The sequence below is a fragment of the Rhea americana genome, unplaced genomic scaffold (genome assembly GCF_003343005.1).
Source record: "Rhea americana isolate MKP2758 unplaced genomic scaffold, rheAme1 scaffold_17, whole genome shotgun sequence".
In the NCBI taxonomy this organism is placed as follows: domain Eukaryota; kingdom Metazoa; phylum Chordata; class Aves; order Rheiformes; family Rheidae; genus Rhea; species Rhea americana.
In genome coordinates this window covers 2,094,027-2,112,723 of record NW_028185816.1, presented here as the reverse complement: position 1 = coordinate 2,112,723, position 18,697 = coordinate 2,094,027, and the positions used below count along the sequence as shown (strand labels likewise).

The 18,697-nt window shown below is 33.0% G+C and overlaps 1 protein-coding gene across 1 annotated transcript in view; it reads right to left on the bottom strand.

Annotated features, from left to right (window-relative positions):
- Positions 1-17,447, bottom strand: part of CCDC73 (coiled-coil domain containing 73) — a 56,824-nt gene extending 39,377 nt beyond the window's left edge. Inside the window, exons 1-5 of the mRNA XM_085300864.1 lie at positions 17,316-17,447; positions 8,386-8,457; positions 4,911-4,982; positions 4,187-4,222; positions 2,606-2,680 (exon numbers count right to left, since the gene is read on the bottom strand). Of these exons, the coding sequence (XP_085156990.1) occupies positions 2,606-2,680; positions 4,187-4,222; positions 4,911-4,982; positions 8,386-8,457; positions 17,316-17,447 (387 nt within the window). The remainder of the gene's footprint in view (positions 1-2,605; positions 2,681-4,186; positions 4,223-4,910; positions 4,983-8,385; positions 8,458-17,315) is intronic.
- Positions 17,448-18,697: the final 1,250 nt, after the last annotated feature.

Sequence of the window (18,697 nt, the reverse complement as noted above, 5' to 3'; positions counted from 1 at the left end):
GAGCTATTAATTAAATTGTAGTTACGTTTTTCTGAAGACAGCCTGTACATTCTTATGGTGTTCTCAACACACTCAACTTATTGCTGATTCAGTACAGTAATACTATTTTCAAATTAATGATTACGCTATTTTATTAGACTCACTTTATACAGTTTCATTTCTATGCTTAAATGATGTAGAAAAACATTACATCGATTTGTTTCTATACAAACTTTGAAAAAGTATAAATCTGTGTGTCTTAACATATAACATAAAAATGATGTGTAAACAGATTCTAATCTGGATGCTTTGAAGAAAACAAAGAAGAAAATAGGGATAGAAATAGCAATATTCATTTAAGTCTTAGAGTATAAGATGTGTTCCCTGTTCAAAAATAAAATTCTAGGAAGTCATTTAGAAGGATAGGATATAAAGACTTTTATACCCATCTTGTATGCTTTAATAACATGACTGACATTTGTAGTCATTAACACAGTATTTTTCTTTCTAGTACCATATATTTCAGGACACCAGTGATGTCACAGAAGATTTTGACAAGCATAATACTTAATGTCACAAGAGCATCACTTTCAATGTTTCTATAAAAATTACAAGAGATATAGAGAATGTCAAGAAAAAAAATACCAAACAACCCAATATGCATAAATCTTACACAGGAAATGTTATTTCTAGAAAAAATAAGTCTAGAGAACATTTACTTTAAGGTGGAATTCTGACTCTTTAGTTAGGGACTGCAGAACTGATTTAGAAATTGCCCACTCCTATTTTAGTCTGATTTCCAAACAATTTTTCAGGGCCCACAGGTTCACACTATGATTTCCTGGTTCGTCAAGCCCTGTACACAGCAGAAATTTCCTAGATCTGAAGACTGAACTATACTATTACTCAAATTTTTGATTAATACTCTCAACTGAATATTAAACATTTTAAAACCTTTTTTTTTTTTTTTTTTTTTTAATTTCAGTTTACCTTACTTAAGGAAGGCCAGAGGAATCTTTCATTACTCTTGCTGCCCATTTATTATGTTCAGCAGACCATAGAAGGATTTAATACATCACTTATGCAATGCCAAGGTTTGAACAAAGCAACAAAACCCTTGCAGCTATGGCAAAGAAAGCCAACCATGGGAAGAAGTTTCTTTTGCTTCTAGAACACCTTCAGTGTTAACCAGCTGATTAAATCTGAACTGTGTGACATCAAGTTAATACAATCTATTATAGCAGGATATTAGCAAGAACGAAATATTTTGCAAATATCTTATTTGGATCTTACTATCCACTATTTAGATGGAGAAGAATACCTAGAGAACTAAAGTTCCTACAGAGGATCACCAAGTTTATTTTTAATATATGGCATTTATAGTAACCAAATAATTCCATTCAAACATTAAGATCAAAATATCTTCAACAATTGAAATTACTACCTTTCTAGTGTCAAAACACAAATAAGATTTCTCCAGATCATTCAGAAATCATCCTTCCTTTGGCAAGTCTACTTCTGATTTTCTCCAACTATATCTGATATGTCCATACTTACCAGAATTCCACTGTAAAACCACTTTACCACTTATCAGATCAATTTACAACTTACAAAACACTTCAGTTATCCTAACTGAGGCTCTGATTAAATGTAGTGCTTCTGGTACGTGTCTAAATGCTGTACAAAATTAGACAGAGGGGTTATCATTTCTTTAGTTATTGTAGAATTGAATTATCTCTTTTGCATCCACAATAACACAAAATAATCAGAAAAATCCATGAAGATCATCTCTCCCCAACCTGGAGATTCACTCAGATCCAGAAATCTGAGCAAATCTGAGTAAATGTAAAGCTAATCAGTTTGTAGGTAAACGTGAAAAAAAAATCTACATTTAGTGTCAAGTTCTAAATCTAGGATTTCACTGACCTAAAAGATTATAGATGTTCATAGAATGGTAAGGTTGGAAGGGACCTCTGGAGATCATCTAGTCCAACCCTCAGCATAGCCCCATACGGGGATTGAACCCATGACCTTGGCATTAACACCACCACACCCTACCCAACTGAGCTAAACCTGCTCCCCAAAAAGTGGAACAGTAAATAGAAATAGGTCTATCTTACAGAAAATTCTTCTTCCAATCTGAAATTGAAGTGAATTATAACCATTCTGTTTTCACTGAAATTAATGACTATACCACTCACTTCTGGGTGGAAAAATAATTAGAAGCTGACAATATCTGAAATCTATCAACACATCACAATGCTAATTCTCCTGTTTTGAATGTGCACCTTCACTGTCCTACTCTCTTATGTCTCAAACATACCCAACTCAGTCTTTAAAAGAAAACTGACTACTTGCTATGTCTCTATGTATATTCTTGAAAAATATAAATTGGAAGTTTTCCCTTATTTCAAATACTGATAATCAGCCATGACAGGTGATCCAGTATCATGCAACAAGATAAAACACCATTCAGAAATAGCACCAAGTGCTACCAGCGTGAATTGTGGGTTTATCCCACTGAAATTTACTTTTACTGAAAAACAGGCATTTGCAAGCCATAGATTAAGCAGAAAATACAGAAACCTTGAGAAACAAAATCAAGGAAAGTTATTTAACAGTTTACCTGTAACGCTTTTAATGCTTCCTTCAGTCCATCAATTTCTTTTTCTTTTGTTTCAACAGCAAGTTGATATTTTCCCTTTCAAAAAAAGCTATACTTCAGAATTTGGACAAAATAAATGCATTTACAACAAAATTGTTATGAAAATAAAGCAATGCCCTGCTTGATAGAGGACAATTCATATATGGAACACTCAGATAGAATTCAGCAAATCACTTTATTTGTACATAAATATATATGTTTGTGTATATATACATATACTCATATATACTGTGTATATGTACTATATACAGTATATATGTATATACACACATATACAGATAAATATGTGTGTATACATTTGTGTGCACACATGTGCATGTGCACGTGCATGCAGGAAAATCCATTCAACTGTTCCTGGGGTGCTCATTTTGTTTCTAACATAGTACTGGCTGTGCAAACTCCTGAAACAACCACAACGAGTCAGAAAAAATATATAAATATATAAATATATAAATATATAAAAGTAAATTGGAGCAAAAACTGTTCTTCGTATTCAAACTCTGTCCTAAAACATTAACTGCTTTCTTTTTTTTCCTTCAGTTACTTTGGTATAAAGTACTGAAAGTAGTATTGGATTCAACAGAAGCAACTAGAGGTAAATAAGAACAATAATACAAAATTTAATTCTGAATCAACAGCTATCATTGAAAATTCAAACAGAGACTCGTACATAGGTTTGTATAGACAAGCTGGATGAATTAATAAGAACAAACTTAAAATATTTTTAAAAAGAACTTAGCTAGATGCTACATATGCAGCAAAATATTTTATATCAATATACTTTTAAAAATAGTTTCATCTAATTGTTTAGTAAATTTCTATGTGAATTCTTATGATATACAAAGCATACCCATCCACTCTTACTTAAGAATCATTTGGAAATTTAAGTGAAACAAGAGAATGCACATGGAGACATTCACTGGCTTGACCGCTTGTTCAGAACAGGCCTCTGTTAATAGCCTGTGCAAATCCTGTATTCAGGAGAGGAAACAGCAGCTCCATTTGGTATAAAAACTCAGGTGGTTAAAAAAACACCACCACATACTGGCACATTCAGGCTTCGGAACATTGTACTTCAGCTTAGTTAAGCTTCTCATGAAACTAGCTCAATTAAACCAATAAATGACCTATTGAAAACTGCTTTACTAAGCCAGTCAAAATGTTTAGTTTTGGTTAACTAGCATATGAAAAAGGCTATGACATAGTATTCCAAAATCCTCAAATGAAGTACAGCTCTATAGAGCTTCAATACAGAACTATCAAAGTAACACTTACTCTTCAATTGCTTTAGCGTTAGCAGGTCTTAAAAAAACAAATAACTAAAGTTCTACAGGTTAAAAACAAGCGAGTAATTATAGTTCACAAGTAATTATAATTCTCTAGTTTATACACAAGTATCTTTTGCAAAGGCCAAAAGCAAGAAAAATAATACACAATAATACACTTAGTTCATACTTAGAACATATCTGGCAAGCTATAAAACATTAACACTCGCTTATGTGCTTCACTGGATGACAAATAATAAATAGTTACAAACAATACCTTTTCTTCTTCCATGGCAAACACCCTTGCCTGTAACTTGATTGTCATAAAAGAATTAAAACAACAAATCAACACATAGTATTTTATTCATACAACTTGACAAGACAATATGGTTACGTTACTCTGCATAGTGTTTCTTTTTTAATTACCGATCTACTGCAATAGCAACTTGCAAATCACAAATTATTTTGTCAAGACAAATGGAAAAATTTCATCACTTGCTAATTTTTTGTGTGATAGTGTGACTGCTGATGCAGCATCAGCAATAAAATCCTTCAACACTCCATGCAAGAACAATCTCAGTTCTCACGACTGCTTTCTACAAGTTCTTTCAACTCATACACTACTTGTTGATCACATATTGCAGATAAAAATACAACCCTGATTTCACAGACTGAAACATACTTTAAAATATTAAACTTCTATATGCTAGATCTACTGTGAGTTATGAATCTGAACTTGCAGAAGACATGCTATTTTAGAGAGAGGAAAAAATAAATAAATAAAAGAACAGATTAAAAGCAGCCGTATCTTCTCCAAGAATTCTGTCTATAGATTCTGTGCTTACAAATTGGTAGTAACGAAGATGATTCTGAAGACTGGGTTACTCATTTGAGTGGTATATTCCATCACTTAATATGCAATAGAAAAGTATTTTAATACCAACTGATGCCATCGTAATTAAAAATCTTATTGTCAAAGCTGGGGGCCCTTATTTTGCTACCTGTTTTTTAAAAGTCGCCACGGCTTCTTTGTTTTGTTGATGCAACATGTCAGTCTGATGCTGCAGAGCTTCCTGCTCATGGGAAATAACAGAAGTATCTTTTAAATATCATTTGTAGAACAAATCTTACATGTAGTGTTTAAATTAAAAAAAAAAAAAAGATTCTTAAATGTTATTAGAAAGACACAATCAATTAACTAACTAAGACTGACGACTAAAAAGAGACATTTGTTAACTGATAATCTTTTTGGTAGTGGTCTCTTCTAATTCATAATGAAGTAACAATTCTGTCCTCTGGAATTTAGATTTGTTGCAGCTCCAGAACTAACACTCATCCATTCTATTAAACTGTAGAATCAATCCAACACCTGTTGCCATCTTAAGACGGTATCCTGACATAGTTCCAGAGAGTTAAATAGAATTTTGATTTTCATCTCAATTAACAAAATCCAATTAAAAATAATAATCTGTTATGCTGCTTTCAGTTAAATTCTAGTCATTCAACAAACTACCTGAAAGAGCTGAAGGAAGGCAGAAAATATCAAGTGTAAGAAAGATTTTAATCATTCTGGTACATGGCTACATTCCTACTTATAAAAAATATGAAAATGAATTACAGATGTGCCTTTTTTTTAATTATTGTTTCATATCATAATCTCAGACTGATACTACTCTTCATAAATTGGCAGTCTAAGATCTGCAAGCTTCTTGATCCCATACTCAAGATTTATACAAATAAATAAGTAAATAAATAAAAATCAAAAGTGATGTAATATGGAAGATATAAGATCAGCTTTTGAAGTTCCTCACACTAGCAAATATTATGTAAAAGGAGTCAAAAGATTGTCATTGAGCAACTGTCTCAAAATACAAATGTGCCTTTAGCTAAGAAGTGTTAGTGTGAAATAGGAAACTGATTGACTGTACAAAATAAATAAAAATTTAAGTTATTAAAAAAGAATGGGAGAAACTCAATCAGTAACTAGTTTCACAAATAGGAAGCATAATTTCTCCTGCCTTTTTGAGAAATTAAGTGTTTTTCAAGAGATAAAGACAACTCCAAAATTGCTGCTTTTTCCAGAAAATTTTGGTCACTTTCAAATTCCACAAGTGTAAGCTGTTACCCTTTAGTATGAACAAGAAGAGAACCTGTGAGGGTAAGCTGTTTTAATATTAACGTACATACTCGTTAATTCACTATAAGATAGTTACAGAAAGTTTCTAAAAAGTAGTATTTATTACATAAATAAATACTCAAAGATGTGAAAAGCAAGAGTCCTGTGGACTGAGCCAAGTTTTCTCTTAGAACTTATGTTCAAAGACATCAGTTCTCTAGTGCATAAAAGGCATAACAACTAGGTTAGAAAGTTGGAAACGGTATTGCAGCACCAGCAAATCAATTATTCTCAGCAGGACACAATGTAGGAATAAATTTGATATCTACAGTTAATTAAATTAAGATGACATTTTATCTTTAGATTATAGGAATTCAAAGTAATATTAGATAATAATTTATGCAGATATAAGTTTGGTTTCACAAACGATCATCCAATATATAATTTTGTCATTGATACCATGGATAACTGGACAAAAGAATTAGTGAGCGTTTCATAATGTATCAGTCTTCCCTTTTATATTAGTCATGTATTTTACTTTAAAAACAAAAACAACTTTCTACAGATATTCATCATACTATTGGTTTCCCAACAGGCCTCACAGCTGAAACTTTTAAATAATATGATTATACATAACCTTTTCAGAAATTCAGGTTGGGTTATACTTCCTGTGCACAGTATGTATGTGTGTGTGTGAACAACAGAGAGTGTAGAGGACAGTTACTTTTTAAAAAATATAAGTAAAGTCACCTTCAATATTGTGATGTTATAGCAAGTACGAGTATACTCATTAGGTTTAAATGAGTATTTTCTCCACTCATTGTTTTCCCCACTCTAGCATTTTTGCACAGCAGCAACAATATTCATAAAATGAAGACAAAGAGTTGTCTCTATAACCATGATACTAAATCAGAGACTTAGCTTACGTCTTGTCCTTATTTGAAATCAGTTTGCCAGATTTAAGGTAAAATAAAATGTATGCCAAATCACAGAAAAGTTGGCTGAAAGGGATCTCTGAAGGAGAATACAACAGAAACCTTTTATAACCCAAGAGTAAAAACTTACTACTTACTGAGCTACTACTGAGCTATTGTTGAGGTCAGTGTGATTCAGCATTCAGAAAGCATTAGGTCACAAACTCAATTTAAATGATACACTTTTTAGCATTTTCATCTTACTTGGCTCTCCAGAACTGGAAACTCATATTAGTTTGTTCCTTTGAAGTTTCACAGCTCTGCCTATGTGCTTGCATGAAGTTACTAAAACCTGCAACTCATTGTTTACATTAATTTTGCCATGTGTTTATGTTAAATACGAAGTGCAGAAAAAAATACAGTTATCTAACTGACTTTAAGTCACATCTTTTTATTAATGGTAAATTAAATTGTTGTCAAGGTCTCAGAAGGAATAGAAATCACTGTTTCTGAATCTCAATTATTAAGATCATAATGCTAGATTAAGAAAAGCAAAAAAGGGTTACAAGTTAAAAGCACTGTTGCTTTTATAAATATAAGATGTTTCCTGTTTTTGTGTGCACATATATATCTTTCAGAAAAAGGCACATAGTTAGGATTATTAATTTAAGATTGTTAGGATGAACTCCAAGAAGAAATAGCCTTCCCTTACTACTGAGATGTTAAAAAAATCCCAAGATCAAGGATAGACTTGAAGTTACTGTTTTTTCTGTGATCGTAAAATACAGAGTGAAGCCTTTTATCTTGTGACCTAGTGACAGGGTTATAGGTTTGATAGTATTAGCAAAAGGAATGGATTTCCTATGAAAGCATAACCTCAGCAGCCCTAACCCTAAAAAGAATGTTAGATTCATTTTATTAAAAACTTAATTCTGAACATTTAAAGCTAACAACTTTTAAGTATGTACATTACCTGTAAATTACTGTTTAAAACAAATTCAAAATTTATTCAGAAAAATTCTCCCCCCACCCCAAACGTATTGCAAGGTGGTTGTTTGAACAACTGCACTAGTACTAGCTCTTGCCAAAACCAAGCACAGTGCAAACAAGCTGCTGTATAGCCTCCTCCACAATATTGTGTCAAGATGCCTCATTTCAAACTAAATGCCCTATCGCTTCAAGTTCTACATCTCTTCTGATTAAATATTTCTAGTTATGCCAAATTTTGAGATGTTACTCTTTTTTGTTAGTCAGATTTTTGGCATATTGCTGGCAGCAATCAAAAAAGTTACGGAAGTTTATGACTAGACAGTAAAGTAGCTTCTACCATGTTATTAGTAAAGTGATAATAATCTTTCAAAAAGATTATATCAAGTCACACTCCATATTAATATTACATTGAAATTAACTAATACAATACTAAAACTATGTAGGAAAGTTACCAACCTTCTGCCACTCAAGTTCCTGTTTCTCAACAACAATTTTATTTATTTGATCCTCATAATGAATCTCTGTCTCCTAGTTAAAAAAAAAAAGTCATAATTTACATAAGACCAGTGCTTGCAAATCAAATACCAATACAATTTGTGTTCTTACACTTTTCTTCCGTTACAGTTCAGTGCACAAAACAGTATGTGCCTATATACTGTACAGCAAAAGGAAGACAAAGCTCCATATGTGGTTAAATAGCAGACCTACTGTTTAAATCAGAAAATTTGCAGAATAAATAACAGACTGACAAGGAGAATAGAAGATCATGGCTAATTACCAGGAACAATTCCCTTTTCATATATACTCTCTTCTGCATCTTACAACAAAACCAGAGTCAGGAGGAATAGAACAGGCAGATTTATCTTAATTTCTCAGTTGAAAAAAGCCTGAAGATTCTGATGAGCCACACCAAAATATTGAGACAAAAATAAATTCAACAAGTTAGAAGTGTGTTAAGAATCAACTGTTTACCAATGATGCAGATAATCATGGTTAATGATTCAGAATCTTCATGACATCTTAATGATTCAGCTCACAAAGCATTATATCTTTGTTCTTTTTTGATATTTCCCAAAACAACTAGAAATTTTTGTTAGCAATCAGTTCTGTTATTACGGCTATATTTTGCAAAGCTTTCAAAAGTATCATTTACAAAAAAAATAGAAAGATGTAATAAAAACATTGTTCAGTTATGACTTAGAAGAAAAAGTGAAACATTTATCATAATCTTTTGTGTCAAGAAGTCTTCCAATCAAAATTAGAGATAAGTCATGGACAATCAACACAGTTTTGATAAGGTGAGCTATCAGACTATCTGAAAAGATTATTAAAGTCTAAAGCTTACTTCACAAACCAGAAAGTAGACTAATAACAGTTGGGAAGGAATGTGTTACTTCTGTAAGAACAGAAGTATCTTGTTGAGAATCAAACCGTTACTGTGATAATAAAAGAAATACCTCTGCTGATAATCAAGGTTGCTAACAATTAATGGGATTTTTTCTGAAATGTTTTGGTATTAAAGCAAAATGCTTCTACTTGGAATCAGCTACTTTTTTGAGTCAATTGGGTTTTTTAAAAATGAGTGTTGACCTTATTTTACAAATACAATACTCCAAGCAAAGTAAGTTCTCCTATCAGAGAATTATCACTTATCTCAAGAACAATATTTGATTTACTTTGTGATAAGCAGCTCACTGATGTCCTGTTCCTGCATACACTCAAAGTAATGAATATCCTTTAGAGACACAAAGAGCCATACTCCCAAAACTTGAAATGTTTTCTTAATTATTGAATTTTGATAAATTATGTGTAGCACTATGCTTTTCTGAATTCGTCTTCCCCACTGCAATTCAAATTCTGCACTCTAAATGATGAGGGGAAAGAATAGTGCTCATGAAATGACCCACATTTCAACAACCCAGACTACTGTAAAAAATGGCTATAGTACTCAGGGGAAACAAAAACAGCTCAAACAACCAAACAAAACAAAAGGAGGGGGGGTGGATGGCTCTACTAAAAAAACCTAAAACCAGTCCTAAATAAATTATTCTCTTTATATCTGTAAGCAAAACTCTACTGACTAACAATACTATAATCTACTATTACTTACCATGAAAAAAAAATCACCGTTGGATAAAATAATAAATATTCTGAAACAGTAAGGAAAAGAACAAACTGAGGCTCTTCCTCTTAGTGAAGCAGATAATACAAATGGTTGGCTATAAATAATGAAGCATGCTGCATCTTTTAGAAATGCAAAGTCTTTCCTAAACCCAGCACTAATAAAAGGTTCCAAGTTTTTAACACGAGGATATTTATAATGCTACAACTACTGCAAGTCTGTTTTACAGTTTTCCAACCTTTTCTCACTTAGTGTAATATTTGATTCATAGTCCCACTGCATTATCAGTAGAAACACTGTACTCTCAGTAGAAACAAAATGGCAAACCATGTCCCAAAAGCATTTAAAATAGTTTTTTAATAGTGATATTGTTTATACATTTTAGGATCAAAACTGACTTCCTTGATTAGCAGGAAGTTGAGAGGCACATGTGTGGACAGAAATAACACACTTCTGTCCATATAAGGGTGCTCCTAAGTATTTCAAGAATTGCCTGCTGGACCTAAAAATGTGTGTCAAAATTCATATAAATTTCAAATATAATATTGAATATATATTTAAAATTAAAACTTGGCCCCCAGAGAACTAGTAGAAAGTTCTTTAGTTTTTGTTTCTCCAATATGAGCCAACATGATACAGCTGGAGAAGAGACCTAAAGATTTCATAAAGATTTCAATGTAGTCATCACTAACTCCAGGCTACATATTTCTATCACTCTCCTATGCAGGCACTATCATATGTAAGGCTATTTGATAGACAAAAGTAGGATTTCAATCCAGTAAACAAGCAAGTGGGAAGAATATATTTTGTATATATGCAGACCAATCATACTATGGTTGTTGCATTTCTTTAGATTTTATAAATAAAACTGTCTAGCCTTTTCTTCTTTACAAACTCAATTACTCTTAGTATATTTGTTGAGCCAAAAGCACAGTTTTACAGCATTTATGCAACAAACTTCAACAGCAGACTAGCATCAGAAAGGAAATACAGCTTATGAGAATAAAATAACAAATATTAAAAAGCTTAGCGTATGCAGTGCGATTCTGAACTCAATGAAACTAATGGCAAAAATATCACTGATTTCCACTGTTGCTGGAGATCAACAAATATTCATCCAAACTCAACTTAAGAAACAGAGAGAAAATCACAGAATCATAGAATCAGTAAGGTTGGAAGGGACCTCTGGAGATCATCTAGTCCAACCTCCCTGCTCAGCACGGTCACCTAGAGCATGTTAGACAGGGTTGCATCCAGGCGGGCCTTGAATATCTCCAGAGAAGGAGACTCCATAACCTCTCTGGGCAACCTGTGCCAGGGCTCAGTACAAAGAACATATTATTTAAAAGGGGAGCAAGGTAGCAAACACTAATGTTACAAATTTTTGACAAACAAAATTTCCATTCAAATGGACTAAGCTTACCTAAAGTTACCTAAATGCAACCAAAAGTCTTAGTGTATATAAGAAGGAAATGATTTTAAAACCAAAACATTTTATTATAAAATGGAACAGGCAATTTATAATCAAACATGCACACCATTTCAATTTTCAAATGCGTAGGTAAGGATTTAAAATCTGAATGAGAATAGTGAAAAGCAACATACTGACAAATACATTTGTGCATATACTTAGTTTAAAACTTCGATATTATTCTAAGAAACAGCACATTAACATTTAAGCCAGTTATAGTTTAGTAATTGCCCTATCTATACCAGTACTTTACATTTAGCCAATTAAATACAAAATTACAAGTTTGAAAAATGCATTATATTCAATTCTTAATGAACTTTAATAAGCTTTAAATACTAAAGAGGTTAAGAACTGAGTGAACAAATAACATTCCTACAATTTATTCCCAAATCTACTTGTATCCAAATTCTAAAGGAAAATCTGGAAGCTATCAAAAAGTGTATATATGTAACCACTGCTGAGAAAAACAGTAAACATAATAAATACTCAAAGTGAGAATGACAATTATATGATTAAAAATGTTATCTTGTGAAATGGCTAACAATTATAAGCCTTATCCATCATTTTTACTTCTTTTAAAGGACATTTATAGTTCACTCATTTTGAATTGAAAGCTTTAAAAGTTGTGTAAAGCATTTTTTTAAAAAAAGTTTCTATAACTGTTTAATAAGACAAAAACATTGTCGCTATACTTAAGAGCATAATATTACACACAACTTTGATGAGGTATCAAAGAACACAAAATTTTAAGACTGTTTACCTTTTATTAGATGCCTTAGGACTACATGAATTTAAGTGTTTTTATAAAAAGACTACCATAACAATAAAAGAGGAGTAATTTGATGGTTTATTTACTCGTTATAACCTTTAGAAAGTGTCAAGCCTTCTTTAAAGTGTTTGCTTCAGGCTGTAGTTTTACAAGATGGGCTGTGGATTGGTCAAGCCCCCTCGATTCTTGACCCTGAACAGATTTAGGAACAGAGTACAGCTGGCTCATGTCCAAGCAGCCAAAACTGCTGCTAGGTACTTTTATTATCTTTTTCAAACTCACAGTCTGCCTCCTACGAAATTGCAATTTCTCATGCAGCTCAATCAAATAGTACTCACAGAAACCACAGTTTCTGATTGTCTCCTAGTATAATTAGAATACCCTTCATAAACTAAACAATCAAGTACCACTTTTAGCAGACTGCATGGATATTCTTCTTAAGTTTTGTCCCCAGGGCAAACATTGAAGGTAGAGAAACTATTCATGTCATAACAGCTTTTTTTCTAATTTTAGTTCCTGATAGCTATTAAGATTCAAAAACATCCTAAGACAATTAATCAAAACTTTGAATAACCATGTCTTCGGAATTTATTCTCAAAAGCATTCCTCAGTCAGAAGCACACTATCAACTCCATACAAGTACAGAAACAGAAATGTATTCCAACCATCTCTTTTCCTTCGGAAACTTTGCTTTGCTCTGATTCCACTAAAAAAAGTTGTAATTGTTCTATATTTAAATAAAAATCATCTATCTAAACATACTCCTTTAACTGCTTACATTTGACGTTTACGCTTTTCTCTCCAAGTAATCTGTTCCTAATCAAAAGACACATTATTTGCTAAAATAGAAGTTATAAACTAACATACTGCTTACTGTCTTAACAAACAATTTTGTACAGCTCTTCAATTTTGTTTGTTCTTTTATTTCAGGATACTTTATTATTATTTTCAGCTTTTTTTTTTTGGTTCCACCATTCTGTTTAAGAGTACCCTAATTTACACTTAGGCAAAAATTCAGTTACCAGACTACTGCAATCTTCTGTTCTGTTTCTCTGGTGATTAAGTTAGTAGTGCCCTGCTTGCCAGCTTCTAGATAAAAAAAATAAAAGTAACCTTTCTATCCCATATTATTTTATCATTGCATCTTTTTTCCCCTCTATTTTTCTTCTATCATTTAAGAAAACGAAATGAAGCACATCACTGTTATTATTTGCTAGTTGTCAGAATTGTTTCTTGCAATAAACCTCACCAAAATCTTTAACCTCCCCAGCATCCTCTTCAGTTCTATAAAATGTTTTTGCCTTACTTCCCTTTTACAAAATAATTGCCCCTCTCATTAATACTAACTTCAAAATACTTGAAACTTACCTTTCTTTCATGACTGTTACCTCATCCCACACAACAGCTTGGAGAAATCTTAAAACTAAGCTCTTTTTCATTAAAAAGAGAAAAGAAAAATCACCTCTGCAACAGTTTCAAATTTACATTTTTGTTCACTGTGGATCATTCTGTCCCCTAGACTACCATAGATCTACTGCAAGTGCCGCTAATCCCCTTTTGCCAAATTGCTGCTACTCTTAATTTTACTGCTATTCCACACTTCTGAAGATGGTTCTTCTGCACAGCATCCCTCCAGTAAGGTTTAGTTTGTGTCCCATCATAACACTTGTTATTTTCATTCTAGATATAACACAGCCAATATGACCATTACAAGCATAACTGGCAAGTCCACCAACATTTTAATACCTTTCATAGCTCAACTGTAATTCTACTTTGCTCCTCCTGCTAAGCAAGTTTATGGTTTCATCAACTTTCTTCATTTAATACCTCAAGCACCACTTTTTCCTTTGGGCATAAGTCATTCTTCCAAACACAAATCTTCAACTTTCAACTCAAGACTGAACATACACTTGCCTATGTTACTGGCTGTAGCACAGCTAAACAAACGAGGTAGCTCTGCTAGCATAACTACACACACCTTTTCCATTCTGGCACTGGTGCATTTGTGCTAACTCAAGTGTCCTTGCATGGTGTGGTCCTGGGCAGTGCAAATCCTTTCACAAACTGCCAGAAAGCAGAACATGTTCTACAAATGGAGGAAAGCAGTTCAGGATGAGCAGAGCTCATATACGTACGTACGTCCCCCAACAAAACCTGTGAAAAGGTCGACGTGCTAAAGAAAACAGATTAGAATAGCCAAAGCCATAACAAAGAGGAACTGCAGTAAACTTGTGCAAATTTAGTTGAGAGGAAGAGCACATACAGCTCTGCAGAACAAGGGTGAGCTAGAATTTCTGCAGACAGCTATAGTAAAAAGCTCAAGATGAGGTATTCTGAGAGGCAAAATATCTGCATCATGACAATAGGCTACAGATTTCAGGGTTTGTCTTTTTATGAAGAAAAAAAAGAACTTTTTGTATTTTCTTTCTCCATGACTGCTTAGTGATCATTTTGTTATCTAGCATAAAAGTGAGTAAGTACAAAAGGGAGGTCTAAGTTATATAAGAACAGAAGAAGGCATACTAGAAGACAGGCAAAAAAAAAGAAAAATAGTGAAAAGAAAAATAGGGAAAAGAGGCATTAGTGTCGGGGGTGGAGAGGAGAATAGAATCAATGGTAACAAAATGAAACATACTGGAGCAAAATGATAGGAGAATCTACTGCATTCCTTTTCACTCCTGAAATTGATTCCGGAAGTTGAAAAACCCTCATATTCCTGTGTTATGATCAGATATGAATTTCCCTGACAAATCAAACATCTCATCTCCTCCTCCAGTGACCGATTCTCATACAACCTGCTACTTCAACCCCCCCTTTCACTCAAGCAATAGAATTGTTACACAATACATAAAAGTACATAGAAGTATGAAACCTGCCAATAACTGCAAGTCAATACAGCTCCAGCTTATGAATTTTTTTGTTTTCACACAGAGGTAAAATGTTTCATCTAAGGTAAAGCCACAGGTCAAAGACAAAAATTGAGAGTAAAATTCACCATATTTTGCTATGGTGCCTCCACTAGGCTATTAATCTACTATGAGCCTCATAAGCAATTTGGAAAGGAAATTGCAAAAGCAGTGAGAAATTAGCAGACTGTCTGCTCTGCCTTTCACTTTCCTATTCAGTGGATAGCATGGTAAGCTGCTGTTTCATTCTTGCCCATGGAAAAACTACCTCAGCAGAAGGCAAGCACTGCAATCCTGCAAGCTTGCGCTATTTTTTGGTCCGTCCTTAAGAGTATGAGATCCAGGCACTACCTTTTTCTCAGAGCAGACTGTAAATTTACCAAATAACTTTGTGATGGTTGGATATGTAACATGTATAACTAGAATAAGGAAAGGATTTTGTACCACCATTGTTACGCAAAAACATCCACAGAGTTCTACTTTAAAAATGAATGGCACTACACATTGCCACATTATTTCATAGCTCTCACTTATTCAAAATATTACTGTTTTATGTTCCAATTTTCAAACTTATTAAGCAAGCAGCCCTGAATTGATTGGAACAGCAAACAAAAAACACATGTAGGGATACTGTAAGCTTTCATATTGACTAGCTGTAAAATGCTTGACTTTTTTGGACTTAAACTTGCATATAAATGGGTAAGGATTTTTTGGGATGAATGAAGGCACAAATGTTTTAAAAACTGACGGCATATCTTATGAATGGGAACTGGCTTCTGGTCCAGGCATTACCATTAATTCTGAAACCAAAGCCATCTTTAGCCAAAAAATGGCTTACCTTCCCGAGGAAGCCCATACCAAACCACAGCCACTGTACTCATGTAGTACAGTAGACACAAAACAGAAAAAAAAAACCCAAAACAACAACAAAAAAAGAAACTTGAAGGCACTCTCCATGAATTTAAATATCTTAGGCTTTGACCAAATATATTAAAAATGCAAAATTAGGTTAAAAGGGTAAATGGAGTTTGGCTACTAACAGACCTCACGAGGAAAGAGTCTGTCTAAGAATTAGGCAAGTGGAATCCTTCAGATTTTACTTTTGACTAAAAAAAAAATAGTTAGACCAGACTAAAACTTACCATTATAACAGAGTCTAGTGAATAGACTTTGGTAACTTTCTATAATACCACACTTGGGGAAAAAAAAAAAAAAAAGCTGGCTTTTTTCATTGGATGACTTTTTCAAATTCTTTTGTTTACAGTTTTTAAATGAGAGGATTACAGCATTTCAGGATTTGACTTAGATCAAAATAAGCATAAATCAAGAATGTCATTAATACTGAAGTTTTTGAGGTAATAATACGCATCTTTTGAACAGGTCAAATTCATCAAATACCTAAAGTATGTCTTTATGCCTTTCAAAAAAATACAATGTCTCAAAAACTTTAGGAGGAAAAAAAAAATCAAACTGAAAAATTAACCACAGAAAAATATAACTGCCTTTAGCTATGCAGAAACAACGACCATAGTACTTCATGATTCTGCTTTTATTTCAAAACCAAAACAAAACGCTAAACACTTACATTAGTATTGGAGAGTTCTAACCTGACAGTTTAGCAATTAGCTCTTTGCTCTCCTCTGTTATTCAGAAAAGCACAACAAACAAACTAAAACCAGTTAAAAGCATTGATCTGCCATTTGCAAGAAAAACAACCTTTTAAATGAGAAAGATAGTTATGGACTTGGTCACAACTTGGACTATCTGTTTTTTTTCCATATCAAAGGCCTTTCTTAACGATATGAAATGACTATAATAAAGTATAAAATTTAATATAGTTTTTTGCCAATATCCCAGAGATCAAGTATGCTAATTTTGTAGATAAATTCATGGATCCTGCTCAACCATGCTGTCTTTCTGCTGCCCACAAAAAAGTTGCAAACACAAACACTGCCTAAGTCTATGATATTTTTAAACATAATGCTAGTTGGTGGATTATTTAAAATATTGTAAGAACTTTAATAAATTAATAAACACTTGAACAGGATTTTCTATGATCACATAAAGGAAGACAGAAATAAGACAAAGAAATGCTGAAAACAATATAAACACATTTACCCTTCTTATACGCAGTTCTTCTATTGTCTCCAATAAACTTGTTTTAAAATCTAACAGTTGAATAGAAAGTAATGTCTCTGATGGACTTTGAAGAGTAGAGTCAAATGCCTTTGTCTTAAAGTCTTCATCCATTCTTAATTTTTTTCTGTAAAATAAAAAGTGTGTTTTTCCTCTTCAGTTTAGCTTTAAAGAAGATAATCTAGAAAACTGCAAATGTGGAAGCAAAAAAGAGTAAAACTGCTACTTATAGCCAATATGTAAATATTACCATTTTTATTTTAAATTAACGTGTAGTACTGTAAAGAAAAAACAAACAGCTTTATTTTGGTTTCTTTTTAGTTTTGAACAAAGATTATGGTAAGCATGAAAAAGGAAGCAGTACAGGTTTTTTCCAGAGTAACTGCCCCACACTGGCATGCAGGTACTGCAACTAGTACATTAGGCCATGAAAAAAAGAGTATAACGTTGCCAACCCCAAGATTTCAAAAGTCACAAATATGACTCAATTAAAAAAAAAAAAAAAAAAAAAAAAAAAAGCGAGAGAGAGAGAGAAAGAAAACCTTCAGGTTGGCCTGAAATCATGAGCTGCAGGTAATATTTTGTGTTTCTGCTTCTGAACTTTAAGGGGGGGGGGGGGAAATGGTTTGTGTTTTTCTCCTATTCCCATTAAATCAAGTACCAAAATTTTGGGCTCTACATCAACTACTGACAAGCAAGGATTTATGCTAACATATGAGGCATATATGCCTCTGTAGGAGCAAGGCATATTTGTTAATAATATCAGAGAAGATGATCACACTACTTTTGTCAGTTAAATGAGCATTTGGATTTATTTACGAATAGGTAACAACTCTACTTCAGTATCACATTTTTTATACATATGACTGAATTTCCAACAGTCCACTAAAACAATTTAGTCACGTACACTTCAATACAATACTATCCCTTCCCAGCACCATGGCTAAGTATGTTTTCTGTACTAAGAATTCAGAAAGGCAGAGGCGAGTAGAGGAGTTACAATTGACCTGGCTGCTGCTGCAGAACCCTTTGGAAGGAATTACTGCAGGAAGAACAGAGACCTGGTCTGTATCATGGAGCCATAACAACTACAAATCAGGGCTTACCACTTTTTTTTTCTTTTTTTTTTCTGTCATCTAAATAAAACTCCAGTACAGATCAAATTTAAGCTGCTTAGTCATGGATAATGGATTAATTCCCTGCTCATTTACCATACCATTAATTTGGATGAAGTTACTGAAATGATGGTTTTGTTAATAAACAAATTAACAAATCCCATACACATAGGGTCACTTACATCTTAAAACATACAACCAATACTTCCTGAGCTGTTCAGTAAGACAAAAATAAGCTTTTACATTCCT